At 38.9% G+C, this 16,397-nt stretch overlaps 2 protein-coding genes across 4 annotated transcripts in view; one reads left to right on the top strand and one right to left on the bottom strand.

Moving 5' to 3' along the window:
• The window catches only part of CCDC150 (coiled-coil domain containing 150), a 50,864-nt gene extending 40,273 nt beyond the window's left edge, over positions 1-10,591 (top strand). For both annotated transcript variants that reach the window (XM_067470735.1, XM_067470732.1), the window contains 8 exons: positions 4-173; positions 497-623; positions 1,520-1,714; positions 3,786-3,854; positions 3,944-4,105; positions 5,376-5,462; positions 6,460-6,579; positions 8,031-10,591. In XM_067470735.1, coding sequence (XP_067326836.1) covers positions 4-173; positions 497-623; positions 1,520-1,714; positions 3,786-3,854; positions 3,944-4,105; positions 5,376-5,462; positions 6,460-6,579; positions 8,031-8,147 — 1,047 coding nt within the window. In that variant the 3' untranslated portion in view covers positions 8,148-10,591. The remainder of the gene's footprint in view (positions 1-3; positions 174-496; positions 624-1,519; positions 1,715-3,785; positions 3,855-3,943; positions 4,106-5,375; positions 5,463-6,459; positions 6,580-8,030) is intronic.
• Positions 10,592-11,515: 924 nt separating this feature from the next.
• Positions 11,516-16,397, bottom strand: part of GTF3C3 (general transcription factor IIIC subunit 3) — a 30,137-nt gene continuing 25,255 nt past the window's right edge. For both annotated transcript variants that reach the window (XM_060780878.2, XM_067470742.1), the window contains exons 18-19: positions 14,288-14,440; positions 11,516-12,254 (exon numbers count right to left, since the gene is read on the bottom strand). In XM_060780878.2, coding sequence (XP_060636861.2) covers positions 12,132-12,254; positions 14,288-14,440 — 276 coding nt within the window. In that variant the 3' untranslated portion in view covers positions 11,516-12,131. The remainder of the gene's footprint in view (positions 12,255-14,287; positions 14,441-16,397) is intronic.

The following is a 16,397-nucleotide window of genomic DNA, read 5'->3' as shown; positions in this document are numbered from 1 at the left end:
AAGACGGGCCCACTTCGTAAAGCACTGGAAGCCTCCAAAGCCGAGAAGAAGAAACTTGCACAAAATTTGGAACAGGCGCTGCAGACTAATAGCATCTTGCAAAGCAAACTTTTGCTTCTTCAGGATGAGTTGGAAAGGAAAGAAACAGAGTACCAGCAGCTCCTGGAGTGCAGGTAAAAAAAATTTGGATCATTACTCTGAAGTTTTCTGTTTCCTGGTGTGGGTGGCCAATTTTTTTTATGTGCCTCCAGCCTTTTCTTTGTACCAAACCAAATATTTTGGCAAGGCAAAAAAAAAAAAAAAGCAAAGTGGATTTGGAGTTCAAACTTCTGGCTGCTGAACTCTAGCTGCCAGTGGCAAAATGCAACACAAAGGAAATGAAATGCCACATCAATGTTGGAAGCACCCTCTTTGCCAATTTGGGGCCTACTCAAAATTAATAAACAAGAAGTTTCTTCTTGTAATGTCTTTTTCCCCGTCTCTGCCTGCCTGAAAGGGACCAGTTAATTGAGGAAACTAAGATGGAGGCAAAGCTGTACACAGATCGTCTTGAGACTCTGAAGAAACAGTTTCAGACTGAGCGGGAAGTTACAAAGAAGGCAGCCCAAAAGGAATCAACAGAGGTGAGAAAAGAGGGACAGGAGAACATTTTAAAAATAAATGTGTGCTTCTCAACCCTTCTGATCTGGAATAAAATGCTAAATTGCTCATTGACATAAGTAACAACAGTAAAATGGATCCTGTTCCTTTTTCACGTAATGAGAAATGATAGAAATTGAGACTCTGAATGCAAGCAATATTTGCAACCACTGAGCTGTGACCTCCATCTCTTATGAGCAGAAGTCTGGATATGAACCAGGGATTTTTTGTACTATAAGGAAGAATCAATCCCCCAGCTGAATGATCCAGATAGATTGCCTTTAAAATAGGGTACCAACACCATGGAAGGCCCTTATTTATTTATTTGCCACATTTATATCCTGTCTTTTGTACTCTTAAGGGGACTCAGGGTGGCTCAAAGCAAAGGCATGATTTGATGCCCTGAATACATATAAAAATAACACTATAATTTAAAATCACATAATTAAAACATATTACTTAAAATCACAAAGTCCAAAAACATATTCCAGGAGCCATTCCAATTGTCATTTTCATTGTTCATTATTGCACTGAAAGGTTATTGTTGCACTGGGAATCATTGTGCAACTGCTTGGTCCCACAACCATGTCTACACTTTCTTCCTGAAGGTCAGGAGGGAGGGAGCTGATCTAATTTCCCAGGGGAGGGAGTTCCATAGCCACCACCGAGTAGGCCCTGTCTCTCATCCTCACTAGTCGCGCCTGTGAGAGGGGTTGGATTGAGAACAGGGCCTCCCTAGCTGATCTTAACCTATTAGATGGTTCATAGGGGAAGATACATTAGGAGTGCAGTAATGAGAGCAGAATAATCCATCGGATGGCCATCAATTGCTCTGTTGTTTGAAATGAGTACAGACTGACTATTTCTTGGTACCCTTTAGCTGAAGAAAGCCCTGGAAGAGGCCTGCTCTAAATCTGGGGATTTGTCGCGCTGTAACAGGGAACTACGGGCCAAAGTAGTGGAGCTGGAGTCAGCCCTGGTAGCTCAGAAAGAGAGGGTGAAGAAACAGAAATCACTCATCACACAGTACTTCAACTCCAAAAGTAACAATGCTCGAAATGTGGAGAGAATGAAGGTGAAGCAATACTTTTGATGCCTTTGATTTGGGTTCATTTTTTAAAATACTTCCTGCACCTACCAATTGGAAGCCATGTCTCAACTGTGTTGTCTAAGACTTTCATGGCCGGAATCACTGGGTTACTGTAAGATTTTCGGACTGTATGGCTATGTTCTAGAGGCATTCTCTGCTGACATTTCACCTGCATCTATGGCAGGCATCCTCAGAGGATGTGAGGTCACAACCTCTGAGGATGCCTGCCATAGATGAAGGCAAAACGTTGGGAGAGAAAGCCTCTAGAACATGGCCATACAGTCCGAAAAACTTACAGCAACCCATGTCTCACCTACTAGAGTAGGGACAACTGGTTGTTCAAATCAAGATTTTGAGGGATTAATTCATTTCAGCCTGGAGTAGAATATTCCAAGCTGCATCTGTGCTGCAACTATGAAATGGCTTCATCTTCTTACCAAAGTGAATTAGAGCTGTGTAATACTAAATTACATGATTGCAGCTAAATTACATGATTGCAGAAAAAAGGGCTGCAATAAGTTGTCTCATAGCAAAATTCTTTTCTGCCTCTTTCATATTGGCAGGAAGAAAAGCTGTGAAAGTAGTAGACCATTGTCAGTAGGAAAGACTATATTAGCTTTTTCCAGCTATATGGTTTTTAAAAGAAAGCTAAACGTTAACATTTTGCCTTTAACAGACACAGCTCTAATAGATCTCTACTGAGTTTAAAAATTGCCTGGTTTTGAAGGAATGAACCATTAGACTTGGATTAGGATTAATCCTATTACTATAAATAATCATTAATTTCTCTTTATCCACCAGTATTGCTACTCTGGTCTAATTTGAATGTACAGGCAGTCCCCAAGTTTTGTAGGTCTGTTGTTAAGTTGAATTTGTATATAAGTTGGAACAGGTGCATTTTATAAGTGTAACTCCAGCTATATACATATATATATTGGCTTATTATATATATAATTATTAAATATAATATAATTTAATATATATCATACATTGCTGTGGCCAACCTTCCCTCCCTCTTTCTCTCCTTTCTTTCTCTCCTTCCTTCCCTCCCTCTTTCCTTCCTTCCCACTTTTTCTTTCCCTTCTTCTTTCTTCCTTCTCTACCTTTTTCTTTCCTCCCTCCCTTTGCTCTCAGGTTCCATCCTTCTTTCTCTCTTTCCTTCCTTTCTTCCCTCCCTCTTTCTGTCTTTTTTCCCTTCTCTCCTTCCTGCCCTCTCTTTCCTTTCTTCTTTCACTTTTTTATTTCCTTCTCTCCTTCCTTCTTTATCTACCTTTCTTTCCTTCTCTCCTTCCCTCCTTCTTTCCCTCTTTCCCCTTCTCTCCTCCCTTCCTTCCTTCCCCCTTTCTGTATATGTGTTTTGTGAGTGTATATATATAAGCATATATGTCTGTATATATTTGTGTGTTTGTGTATATATGTGGTTTTGTGCATGCGTTGTAATGTATTTTTGATTTGTTGTCTTTTTAAGTCTCTTCCTCTGTTTTTCCCCCCAGTGTTTTTATGAGTGATGGTCACTCGTTGGCCTGATAGGTGTATTGTGTCCAAATTTGGTGTCAATTCATCCAGTGGTTTTTGAATTATATTAATTCCACAAATGAACATTACACACACACACACATATGTGATTATTAAATATATAATTATATATATAATTAACTGTATATTGAATTTATATATAAATACCTAATATATGAGCTTTGGATAGCATAGGGAAGGGTGTACACCCCTGTCGTGTTTGTTTTACTGTCTGTGCCCCTGTTCAGAAGATTTCATCTCACTTTCTGTCCCTGGGATCATTGGATTTTGAAAAATGTGGCTCGTTGTGGAAACAAGGTTTGGAGATAAAGCTTTTCAGTGGAGGCACCTTTCCCCCATGATAACTCTTCTAGAAGTGAATTCCCCTTCCAAGGGGGAGATTTCTCTCACTTCTTGTTGACTCACCCCCATTCTTAACTAGGAGTCATTTGTAAGTCTTAACAGGATTTTACCCTGTACATATTCAGACAGGGAAGAGGATTTTCTTGGCACATTGTTCTCTGTTTTGAACCATTTTCAGGAAATCGAATCGGAATTGAAGCAAATGGAAGATCTGAAGGAGCAGTACCAGAAGAAAAACTACGAGCAGGTAAACTCCCTTTGCGCAGTCTGCTAGGAGTTACTTTGTGATGAAAACAATACATTGTGGTCATGAGTTCTAATTCTTCATCTGTCTAGTCCGTGAGCATCAAACAATTTGTCACTGAATTAACAAGCCTGCAAAGTGAGATGCAACAGCTGGCCAAAAATCAACAAGCGATGGCAGCAGAGAACAGAAACCTGGAAAGCCAGTTGGAACAGGAGCGGAAACGGCGGAAACAGCTTGAAGACGAATGCAAGGTGAAGGGCCCTCCGCCTGTCGAAATGTAGTCGTTGTGGGTTGACTGTTGATGAGCTCAGAGCTCCATTTTGTCCAAAACTTTGTCCCACTTGGCTGAGCAGAGTTCATTACCAGTTCCATTGTTACAGCACTTTTATTGGCTGCAGCCTGACTATGGACATTATTCAAAACGGTGATCATGGCAGGTTAATCTCTATACTGTATAACTGTATTTACTTGCGTCTAATGCACCATCAAATCTAATGTGCACCTCAATTTTCAAAACCCTGAAACCAAAAAAGTAATTTGCTGACTAATGTAATGTGCAGTGGCAAAACGTGCACTCTTTGTAATACGGCCATTGCAGTTGCCGCTTGGTTAGAATTCTTTCTTTAAAAACAAAAGTATTGGAACACCAAGATAATCTTGGAGTGCATGTATGCTGTAGAACAGGGGTCATCAAATTTTTTAAACCGAGGGCCAGGTCATAGTCCCTCAAAATGTTGGAGGGCCAGATTATAATTCGAAAAAATCATGAATGAATTGCTATGTACACTGCACGTATCTTATTTGGAGTGCAAAATACACTTAAAAACAATACTATAATTAAAAAGAAGAACAATATTAAGAAATATATAAACTTATTAGTATTTCAATGGGAAGTGTGGGCCTGCTTTTGGCTGATGAGATAGGATTGTTGTTGTTGTTGTGTGCTTTCAAGTAATTTCAGACTTAGGTTGACCCTGAGCAAAGACCGGGTAAATGACCTTGGAGGGCCATATCCGACCCTTGGGCCTTAGTTTGAGGACCCCTGTTGTAGAATGAATCTACTTTAACTGTCTTGGTTCAGTGCTATGGAATCATGGGGTCCTTTGGTTTGCAGGCAAAGATTGATACAGAAGGCACTCTTAATTAGGTGGATGCCGGTTTTTTTAAAATCATATTTCCATTATTTTGTTTTATATTTTATTTACGTCTGCTTTATCTAATTTTCTCTAATGTTATTTTCAGTAGACTCATGTCCCATTTTATAAATCTTATAAATGAAATGTAAGAACCTTGATATATGGCTGCAGAGCATTGCATAGTTTTGTCTATGGTAGTAGCCACTTGAGTCTTTATTAGACATCATCTCCATTTTTCTAGTTTGATAAGAATCCATACTAAACGAGATCCGTAGAGGTGAGTGGTCTTTACTACACTGAGCAATTATTCCTGGGCAAGACTCTTGGTCGATGTTAAAAATGTGAGAGAATAATATCCAATTTTGCACTTTTTTGATGCACTCAGACTCTGGAAGACACAATCAAGCACCTAAGGAAATGCAAAGAACATACTGAACAGAAGCTGAAAGAAGCCGGTCTTGAGTCCCAACAGGTAGGTTCAGAAGGAGAGGAAAAAATAATATAGGCAGAGTAGTTTGGTGTGTGCCTTGGTGCTATTAAGTTTGGTGAAGCTTTTAATCCTATAGAGATTATGCAAATATGATGAAGGTTTTCTGAGGAGCTGCAGATCAGAGTACTAGGAAATTATTCCTGCAATACATTGAGTTTCATCAGGACCCCAGGGTGTCTCTCTAGCTGCCTGTTCTCAATGTACCTAATGACAAGGAGAGCAGTTCAGATGTTGTTTCAGAGCACCCTGATTTGCAGCCCATTAGAAACCTTTCAGTTGAGGTTCTGCCAGAAAATGAGATGGTTTTTTTGCGGGGAGGGGGTGGGGTGGGGCAGGCATGACTACAACGAGGGAGCTGCTGTAACTATATCTGACAATTCCACAACTTGGCTTAAGTGTTTACTTTCCTTAAAACCTACTAGCTGAGCTTTAAATAAGGTTATATTAATGACATCTGCATGCCTTCACATAGTTATTTAATAGGACTGAGATACCTTGACTAAAGAGTTTAATTTGTTCTGTGAGTGAACTCTTAACTCAAATCGCTCATATCTCAAAGCAGATTTCCCTATTGAAATGTTATTAATCCATTTGAGGCCCCTGAAAACCACACCAATTTAAGTGTTTTTAAATAAGAAAATGCAGTTTCAGGAAGATACCTTCTACCCACTAAATGCAACTGCCTGCCTACCTCCCTGGTTTCAGCTGGCAGCTTCCCAGTGCAAAAGAGCTATTGAGGAAACCTGTTATATAGTGTATTCTATATACAAAGATCCAAACTCCACGTGTGCCTCAGGGCTGCTCCCAAGATGGCGAGTACCATAATCTCGCAATAGCTCATAACTCAGATCTCAGCTCGGATCTCAAAGTGAAAAACCAGCTGAGCGACTGCTTGGATCTCAAACTAACTTGCAAGTTGGGCTGCTTGTAAGTCAAGGTATCACTGTACTTGTTTCTGTCCTCTTTTTCCCTCTTTCAGATCACAGCTAATTTGGAGGAGGCTCACCAGTGGTTCAAATCAAAATTTGATAGTCTGCAGCGTGAGCTGGCAACAAGCAGACAACAGAAAAGTGCTGCTGAACACAACTTTGAGGAAGAGGTCAGTGAGGGAGTGTTTTCCTTGCTCAAAATAGTTGTCTTGACATAAAATGTCTGTTTCCTCATAATGGCTGCTTTTGAGAACATAAGTAGTTTCTCTGAATACCCATTCAGGGTTAGTGCTACTTGCCTTCTTAGGTTTAAGGTGCATGTGTTTTCGGACAGACTGAAACTTTTACAAGAGGCAGGCTTGCTATTTTTTCACTCACAACTGAATGCAAGTGCTCTGAGAGTTACAAGGTTTGAAGTAGGTATGGGCAATCCATGGTTTTAAATGGTTCTAAAGTATTGTCGAAGGCTTTCATGGCCGGAATCACTGGGTTGCTGTAGGTTTTTCCGGGCTATATGGCCATGTTCTAGAGGCATTTTCTCCTGACGTTTCGCCTGCATTTATGGCTACCTCTAGAACATGGCCATGTAGCCCGAAAAAACCTACAGCAACCCGGTTCTAAAGTACTTACAAAACTAGAAGTCGCTGGTGCTTTGCTTCTAAAGTGTTGCTAAAGTTGTGGTGAAAATTTCAGAACTCTAAAAAAACTTTCAAAATTTCATTTTTTCGTTATTGGCAAATTTTATGACAGAATAAATTAGAAACTGCCATTTATAATGAAATTTTGAAAGTTTTGTTACAGTTCTGAAATTTTCACCACCAGAACTTTAGCAATACTTTAGAAGCAAAGCACCAGTGCCCCCTAGTTTTGTGAGTACTTTAGAACCATGGATTGCCCATGCCTAATTTGCAGGGTTATAGATTCCCCAGCCTTTTGTAGGGATCATTGGGACAATGTAGGCGAAGCACTTAGAGCCAGTGTGTTTATTGTAATGCTATTTTGTTATTGTATTTTTCCCATGTAATTTTGATGATGTTGCTTGTTGTTTATGTTTTGGTTTTATTTTGATGTAATATGTTGTTCGGGCTTGGCCCCATGTAAGCCGCTCCGAGTCCCCATTGGGGAGATGGTGGCGGGGTATAAATAAAGATGATGATGATGATGATGTAATTACTGAAGGGATTATATTTTTATATTATAAGAGTTTGAAAGGAAGTTCCCATTATGTTTTAAAGTTCTGAAGATCAGGGTAGAAATAGGCGCTTCTTTTGGTTGTACTTATTACACTGCGTAACACAATTTTTGTTCCTGGGTTATAAATATCATTTCCTAATTGGTTCAGTCATTAAAAATGGAAAAAGTTTATTAAACTGCAAATACTTTGTTTTTGTGGGACATCCTGCAGCACATTTTCCTCTAGATTTTACTGAGTCTCAACCAATTCAGCATAGTGTGTGGCAGCCACAAAAACAAGGTTTCTGGAGTACAACATCAGGAAAGAACACTTTCAAACCAGGAACAGATTTTTCCCCAAATTTTGTTACATAGTGTTATTGTCATAAAAATAAATTTCAGTGCGCATCATTTTTTCCAAACTCTGATGAAACATCCTCCTCTGTAGGAAAAACCAGTGAGGCTTCCTAGCCAGGTCTGTCTGAAGCGCTGGGAAATGAAGAACCATTTGAAGTTTATTTCCAGAAAGTATCTAAATGAACTAAACCAGCCATCAGCTTTTTAGGCGGAAGGAGGTTCCAGGCTGCGAGAGGTGACTATGTGCCTGTGAACAGCCCTTTTAAGGCCAAGATGCACGACAACCATACAGTGCCAGTGGTACACAAGGGAAGACCTAAATCTGGACCTTTTCAAAGGGTGAGTGCTGCATACTCACTGAAGTTACTGAACAGCAGAAGCCAGGTCTGAACTCAGTATCCCCTCTGTTAATGGAGAAGAGTGTTCCTCAAAATGTTTGCACGCAAACTGACCAAGAGCTGGGAAAGGCCTGAATCTCAATTAAGTGCAACAACTAATTATTAAAATGCCTCAAAGGAACTTGGTAAGCTGATAAATTTCCTTTTTGAAATTAAAAAAGTGATTTGTAAGTGGCCCAGTGCTAAAACCTCCTCCTGAGTGAAAGTCTTTAAATCCTTAGGATGAAACATAGTGATGTGCTGAACTGGGTCTTTCCCAACATTTGGTCTGTGTTTGCAGTGAACAGAAGCTGAAACTGTAGGGCTTTGAAACAGTATAACTTAAACTCTGACTGAATTGAGCTTGTAGTTGAAACCCAGAGTTTCTTCGTCCACCAGCTACTTTTGCACTGATGAATGTGCAGGATGCCTATGGTGCCAAAGAGTTTTGAGCAGTTGATTGTGGTAGATAGATAGATCTGTTTATTGATTAGACCACTGATTGTGGTAGATAGATCTGTTGACTAGACCACTACTTGTGGTAGATAAATAGATCTGTTTATTGATTAGACCACTGATTGTGGTAGATAGATAAGATCTGTTTATTGACTAGACCACTAACTGTGGTAGATAGATAGATCTGTTTATTGATTAGACCACTGATTGTGGTAGATAGATAGATCTGTTGACTAGACCACTAATTGTGGTAGATAGATAGATCTGTTTATTGACTAGACCACTGATTGTGGTAGATATAGATCTGTTTATTGACAAACCACTGATTGTGGTAGATATAGATCTGTTTATTGACTAAACCACTAATCGTGGTAGATAGATAGATCTGTTCATTGATTAGACCACTGATTGTGGTAGATAGATAGATCTGTTTATTGACTAGACCACTGATTGTGGTAGATAAATAGATCTGTTTATTGACTAAACCACTAATTGTGGTAGATAGATAGATCTGTTTATTGATTAGACCACTGATTGTGGTAGATAGATAGATAGATCTGTTTATTGACTAGACCACTGATTGTGGTAGATAGAGAGATCTGTTTATTGATTAGACCACTGATTGTGGTAGATAGAGAGATCTGTTTATTGATTAGACCACTGATTGTGGTAGATAGATAGATCTGTTTATTGACTAGACCACTGATTGTGGTAGATAGAGAGATATGTTTATTGACTATACCACTGTGGTAAATAGATTGATCTGTTTATTTATTAGACCACTGACACTATCAACAATAAAAGCCAAAAATACACAAAGACACTAATCACCTTCCTAAAACTTCAGTAATAGTGAACTAAAATCCATTAAAACACAATAAAACCTGATTAAATAATAAGCTTGATAAAATGGGATAAAATTAGAAGATGAAAATAGGGGGGAAGAGTGACGAGTGTAAAAGAATCTGTCAGAGAATTTAGATAAGTTCATCACAATGATGAGGGTTGATTGTGGTGTTGAAAGAAGGTACAGTACATGCTAAAAATGTTTCTCTATCAGTGGTTCTCAACCTGTGAGTCCTCCGGTGTTTTGGCCTACAAATCCCAGAACTCCCAACCAGTTTAGAAGCTGTTAGTTGAAGGCCAAAACATCTGGGGATCCACAGGTTGAGAACCACTGCTCTACATAGAGACTAAAGTATGACTACGATTGTAGCCATACTGTAGACTTAACAGCAGTTTTTAAACTATTTTGAGTGCTATTATCTCACAGAACTCCAGATCCCAGAATTCTGTAGCTCTGAGCCATGGCAATGAAAGTGGTATCAAACTTGTAGAATTCTGCATCGTGGATAAATAAAGGCTAAGTCAATTTTGAGGTGAGTGCCTTTCTCTCTCCTGCTTCCTCCCTCATTCTCACAGGTCATTAAATACGTGAGTGCCTTGCTCAAATTGTTCATTATCAGGTAAGAAAACAACAACAAAAATGTGTGAGGAAACAATTCATTATATCATTGTTGATGTATTTATACATAAGACGGTTGTACACTGCATTTTAGAATCATTCTATTTTACTGGTTTTGCTGATGACAAATTCACCCAGCTAGAAAACCTTTTCCTTTTGCCTCCAGAAAGACACCTTTCTGGGACTGGTCCAAGAGTAAATAGTGACTGCACTTCATCAGAAATCATGATTGAAAATGTGTTTACTTTTGCCACTTTTTTCTTTTCTAAACTATTAGCATATACAATGTAAATCTGATGTATATTTGCTGGTGTGTGTTTATTTAATAATTAAAAGATAGCTATACTTTTTTTACACTGGAAGTTGTTTGTGTTTTGTAGTTACTGTTCTGTAGATTTGTCCTTTTTCTTACACAATAATGGTTGAAGGTGTTTTGGAAAGCAATTGGTCCTGTGCTGAAGACCGCATCTTTTCTTCTGGTAGTCATAAAGCAGCTTAGGCAGAGTTATCCAAGAGGGCTTCTTGATTCTACCCACCTCTCTTTGAAAGAATACGACAATTTAAAGCTGGGCAATAAATAACAGTAAACTTTTAAAGCAGAGAGCCGGTTCATGGTCCCTCAGACTGTTGGGAGGGCTGGACTATAATCTGAAAAATGAACAAATTCCTATGCACACTGCACATTCTGTGGTACAAAAAAACATGAAAGCACAATCCAATATTTCAAATGAAGAACAATTTTAACAAACATGAACTTGCTGTTATTTCAATGGGAATTATGGGCCTGCTTTTGGCTGATGTCAAGTTAATTAAGATTGTTGTTGTTGTGTGTGTTCAAGTTGTTTTAGACTCTCTCACAGAGTTTTCTTGTCAAGATCTCAGGATGAGAGAGTGTGACTTGGCTAAAGTCACCCTTCCTTTCTTTTTTATCTTCTTTCCCACTTCTCTCTCTCTCTCTTCTGTCTCCCTCCCTCCTTCCCTTCCTTTTTTTATTTTCTTTCACCTTCCTGCCTGCCTTCCATCCATCCATTGCTGTGACCTGCCTCGAGCTGTAAGGAGAGGCAGGTAAGAAATAAAATAAAAATATTTCATGGCGGTCAGCGTGTGTGGGGCAGTGGGGAGTTTGGGTGTGTGTGCACTGGCAGTTGCATGTGTGTGGAGGCAAGGGTACAAATGGCAGCCATGGCGGTAGCGGTGGAGGCTGGATAAATGGCTTTGGTGGGTCATATCTGGCCAGCGGGCCATAGTTTGGAGACCTTTTAATGTATTGAGATAGTATTCAGTAACATAAATGATATTTTATTTATTCAATAAATAAAAAAAAGTAAATAAGAGTTTCAGTAAAATTCCCACTGAGGATCCCTTTCCATAAAAGGACTTAGATATCAATTCAGCATTCATTGTTGGTTCTCCAACACCACTAAAAGTATAAAAATATGAATTTGGTCTGACCTGCTGAAGTCTTTCAGGCTCACTAACTTCTGCTTTCACAGTACTTTAAAAATATTATTTCAAAGCTTAATTCACCTTAAACATTGTAGTTTCAAATGGTGTCATGACAGTCTACAGTCTGCAGCATTTCCAGTCAAGTTATCACAGATCAGAACTACTTAATCCACATCAGGAACATTCTGTTAACTTCACTGAGTAAATCGCATCAGGTCTACTTTTCTGCTTTGCATTCAGCAGAGAGCACCGATTGTTATAAATGATGCATTGCTTGCAGTCACTTCAAAGGGTCTGTTCCCAAAGCTCCACTTTAACACTTCATTCATCTGTCTTTTCCTAGCAGCACCATCTATCTGACTAGCTTGCTCTCCTCCCCTTGAAAGCAATCCATCCTTCTCAGGCCAATGGCCTGCCTGAATATTGGGCTTTGATGTGGACTCTTGTATTACACAACTCCATAAGTATACAGCAGGTGTCGAGCCATTCTGATATTTCCACTGCTCTGATAAATGAGCGACAAATTGAAGGCGATATCTCTTCTTAGGTCTGTCTGGTCAGCTTCTATCCCCTGATTTGGGAGAGAAAGATAATTCATTTTTCTCAGCATTTCTAACATGGGCACATTGGCAAACATTTGAAGCAAAAGAAATTCAACTGACATTACACATTTTGGGGCCTCAGATGTTAGACCTATTTTGGGGTATATTTCACCCACTGATTCCAAAAACTACACCAGTTTTTCCCTATTGGCTCTAGTTTTTGAGATAGAGAACATATCTCAAAAACCATTCTTCATCTGCTTGCCCACAGAAAATCATGATAATCATATCTAAGAAACTAGAGCTGACACAGTCTATCCAATGCAATTTACTGAAATAGCACCCCAAACAGGCTTAAAAAACAAGACACCAAGTATTTATTTTGTTGGGCTGTGTTATTGCTTGCAAATTTTGTCCCAGCTATTTGTAAATATTCCTCAAATCCAGTGGCGGAGTGAAATCTTACAAAAAATGCTGATGAAGACTTCCAAGGAGGCAAGTTTCATATCTGAAAGCCAGCTCCCAATTATCTCTCACTAGAACAGAAATTTTGCAAGTATTTGTACACAAGAACCCTCTTTATCTCTCAATTTTTTCTTTTATATATATTCACATGTATACAGGTTTTTCTTTCCTTTTTTTCTTTTCCACACACATATATGTGTGTGTGTGTACATACATGTATATACACATATTTTCCTTTCCCCCTTTTTCTTTGTTTTATGTGTCACTGTTAAAACTCTAATAAAAATTATTTGAAAAAAGAAAAAGAAATTTTGCGAAGAAAATACTGAGAGGTCTGACCAGGGTCAAAACAATGTGAAGTTTTACTAGGAAGATTTGACATCCCATCATATTAAATGGAAGCAGCAGTGTTCAAAAGAGTTTCTAACGTCTAACGTCTCAGCCTTAAGGTGTGTGTGTTTCTGTGTGCATTAAGTATATGTACACTGCACAGATTTCCAAGAGTGGTATTTATGTTTTTCACTTCGATGCTGCTTTTTTTGCAAAGGAGCTCCTGAAAAGGCTGCCAAATCTACTATGCACTTTATAATCAATTTTCCAAAAAGGTATAATTTCCTTCTGAACTTCCTCTTGCCAGTCTATCCATACACATTGTCAATATACCTGAAATTCTGGATAAGATTTCAGATATCTGATAAAGTGGACTGTAGCTCATAATGTACTCTTATGAAAGTGGCCCTTATTTTTGTTTTTAAATATGTACATATAAATTATATATTTTTTCATGTCAGGAGCGACTTGAGAAACTGCAAGTCACTTCTGGTGTGAGAGAATTGGCTGTCTGCAAGGACGTTGCCCAGAGGACGCCCAGATGTGTTACCACCCTGTGGGAGGCTTATCTCGTGTCCCTGCATGGAGAGCTGGAGCTGACAGACAGGAGCTCACCCCGCTCCCTGGATTTGAACTGCCAACCTTTCGGTCAGCAGTTGTGCGGCACAAGGGTTTAACCTGTTGCACCACCGGGGGCTAATGTAATATTTAAAAACTCTGAACTCCAAACTCTAAGTCTAGTTCTCCATATTTGTTGGGACTAGGTATACAAGAGCCCTGCAAAATTAAAATTACCTAAAATATTTTAAACCCCCACCCCACCCCCAACCACCTCAAAAACATGCATACTACACACTCTCCACTGGAAAAAAGAGTCCTTCCTCAGCAGAGAGAAGCATATTGAGCCAGCTGTTCCTCCTCCATCAAAGGATGAAGGGTCCTTCATCAACAGAGAGATGTGTGGTATACCAACTGTTCCGCTCTTGACAGAAAAAAGACAGAGTCATATCTTGGTCAAAAAAACCAACTGTACCCCTCTCTATCAAGGTTGTAGAGCAGAGGGGGCAGGTACAAATAATCTGGTAATAATCAAATTGACAAAAGTTAAACCTATGAGTATGGAGGGCTGACAACATTGATATTGTGTGCAGTAGTTGCCAAGCGCAAACCCAGATAAAACATAAGCAAAGTCCATGCGAAGCCTTCTAGTGAGCATATGTGTATGTTACAAACTTAAATATATATTTTGAAGAGATTTCCAGAATACCTCCAGGATCCATGGTTCAACTTCCAAGGCTTTTTGATAATAGTGAATAGCCAAATGCACCAATCCCAGTTGATGAAGGCCACGGCCTAAGTTGTAGAGGGATTCTTGGCAACAGCCACGAAGGCTCAGGTACCGCTGAAGGAATGAGAACCCCTGAGTACAGGAGAGAAAGACCCACAGAAGAGTCAGAGGTTATACTATTAAATGCACAGACAGCTTTGACCCTCATTAAACCAGAGAAAACCTCTTGCCTCAGCTGTGAATCAAGAGTAAACATTGGATTTCAAATGCTGGGTACTAGAAACATTGCCTGATGGGCTCATTTCTGTATAATGTTCATCATATATTGGCCAAGATCCACACTGGACTTGTGCGGCACAAATCTAAGACGTCCATTTTTGTTTCAAAATGTGAACCAGGTTAAATGATAACACATTGAGCAAAGGATTGCTGTTTGAAGGGATAAATATAGGTTTAAAGGTAAAGGTTACCCCTTGAGTCAAGTCTAGTCGAGTCAGATTCTGGGGGGGAAGCCAAAGAGCCAGCATTATCCATAGACACCTCCAGGGTCATCTGGCTAGCATGACTGCATGCGAATGACTACCTCAAGTCTACAGATGGAATCGGCTGGAAGATACCTACCTTGTTTTCTAAGGTCGCTTTCAAAGACAAATAACTGCAGATTATCTCTCTTCCCATACCCTAAATCTTAATATCCTAATATTTGGCTTGTTGTGGAAAGAAGGATTGGTGAGAAAGCTTCAGTTTAAATAACAACAACAAAATAATAATAATAATAATTATTATTATTATTATTATTATTATTATTATTATTATTGTACTGACCGAAAAACTAATAATAATAATAATAATAATGATTGTTGTTGTTGTTGTTGTTGTTATTTAAACTGAAGCTTTCTCACCAATCCTTGTTTCCACAACAATCCAAATTTTAGGGTATTAAGATTTAGGGTATGGGATTATTATTATTATTAATAATATTAATATTATTATTGTGGCTGTTCTATCTGCAACCCCAATTTCTTCGGAAAAATGAAAAGAATAATACAGGCAGTACACTCCTTTTTCTGATAGAGAAGATTATGATTAATGACAGAAGAGTGATTGAAAACCGTCAAGGTAATTGCTGAATCAGGCTGACTTCAAGTTAGCCCTTCTTTTCCCACTGCATTTCCTCTCTCTACCTCAGCGTGCCACTCTTAACAAAAGGAGGCTAATAGTGTCTCACTCTCCTGCTCCCCACTGACACACTTCTATTAACAGAACTTATTCTTTTCCAGAGAGCAAAAGTAGTACATCCAAAATGGATATCATCACAGTAATTTCAGCAAGATGGTTATCTCTAAATATAAAGACTAATGGAAGAAATAGCATTGGACTGACCCATAGAAATCACAAGAAAGACAAGACATTACTAAGGCAATGAGCAGCAGAACAGACCTCCACAGCCTGTAAGATTTTTCTTTGAGCTAAGTTTTAGTAGCTTGAACAAAGGCAGTATGGGAAAATTTAGCTCAATATATTGCCAGTCCCCAAGTTACGAACAAGATAGTGTCTGTAGATTTGTTCTTAAGTTGAATTTGTTCGTAAGTCGGAACAGGTACATTTTTAAGGGTAACTCCAAATACACACACGCACGTACATATATCTTAGGAAAACAAACACCCCTGTGTTGTTTGTTTTGCTGCCTGTGCCCCTGTTTAGAAGATGTCACCTCACTTTCTGTCCCTGTGAGAATTGGATCTTGAAAAAATTGGTTTGTTGTGGAAACAAGGATTGGTGATAAAGCTTCAGTTTAAACAACAACTATTATTATTACTATTACTATTATTATTATACTTTATTTGTATCCCGCCCTATCTCTTCAAGGGGACTCAAGACACCTTTACGCCATGATAACTCTTATAGGAGTGAATTTCCCTTCTGAGAGGCAGATTTCTCTCACTTCCTGTTGTCTCACCCCTGTTTGTAACTATGAGTCGTTTGTAAGTCGCATGCTTGTAACTTGGGGACTGCCTGTATACCATAGGCAGTCCCCATGTATGGAAAACAAAATATCTAAATACATTCATTGATCTAAAGTATATAT

The sequence above is a fragment of the Anolis sagrei genome, chromosome 1, assembly GCF_037176765.1.
Source record: "Anolis sagrei isolate rAnoSag1 chromosome 1, rAnoSag1.mat, whole genome shotgun sequence".
In the NCBI taxonomy this organism is placed as follows: Eukaryota; Metazoa; Chordata; class Lepidosauria; order Squamata; family Dactyloidae; genus Anolis; species Anolis sagrei.
This window is presented reverse-complemented; position numbering and strand designations above follow the sequence as displayed.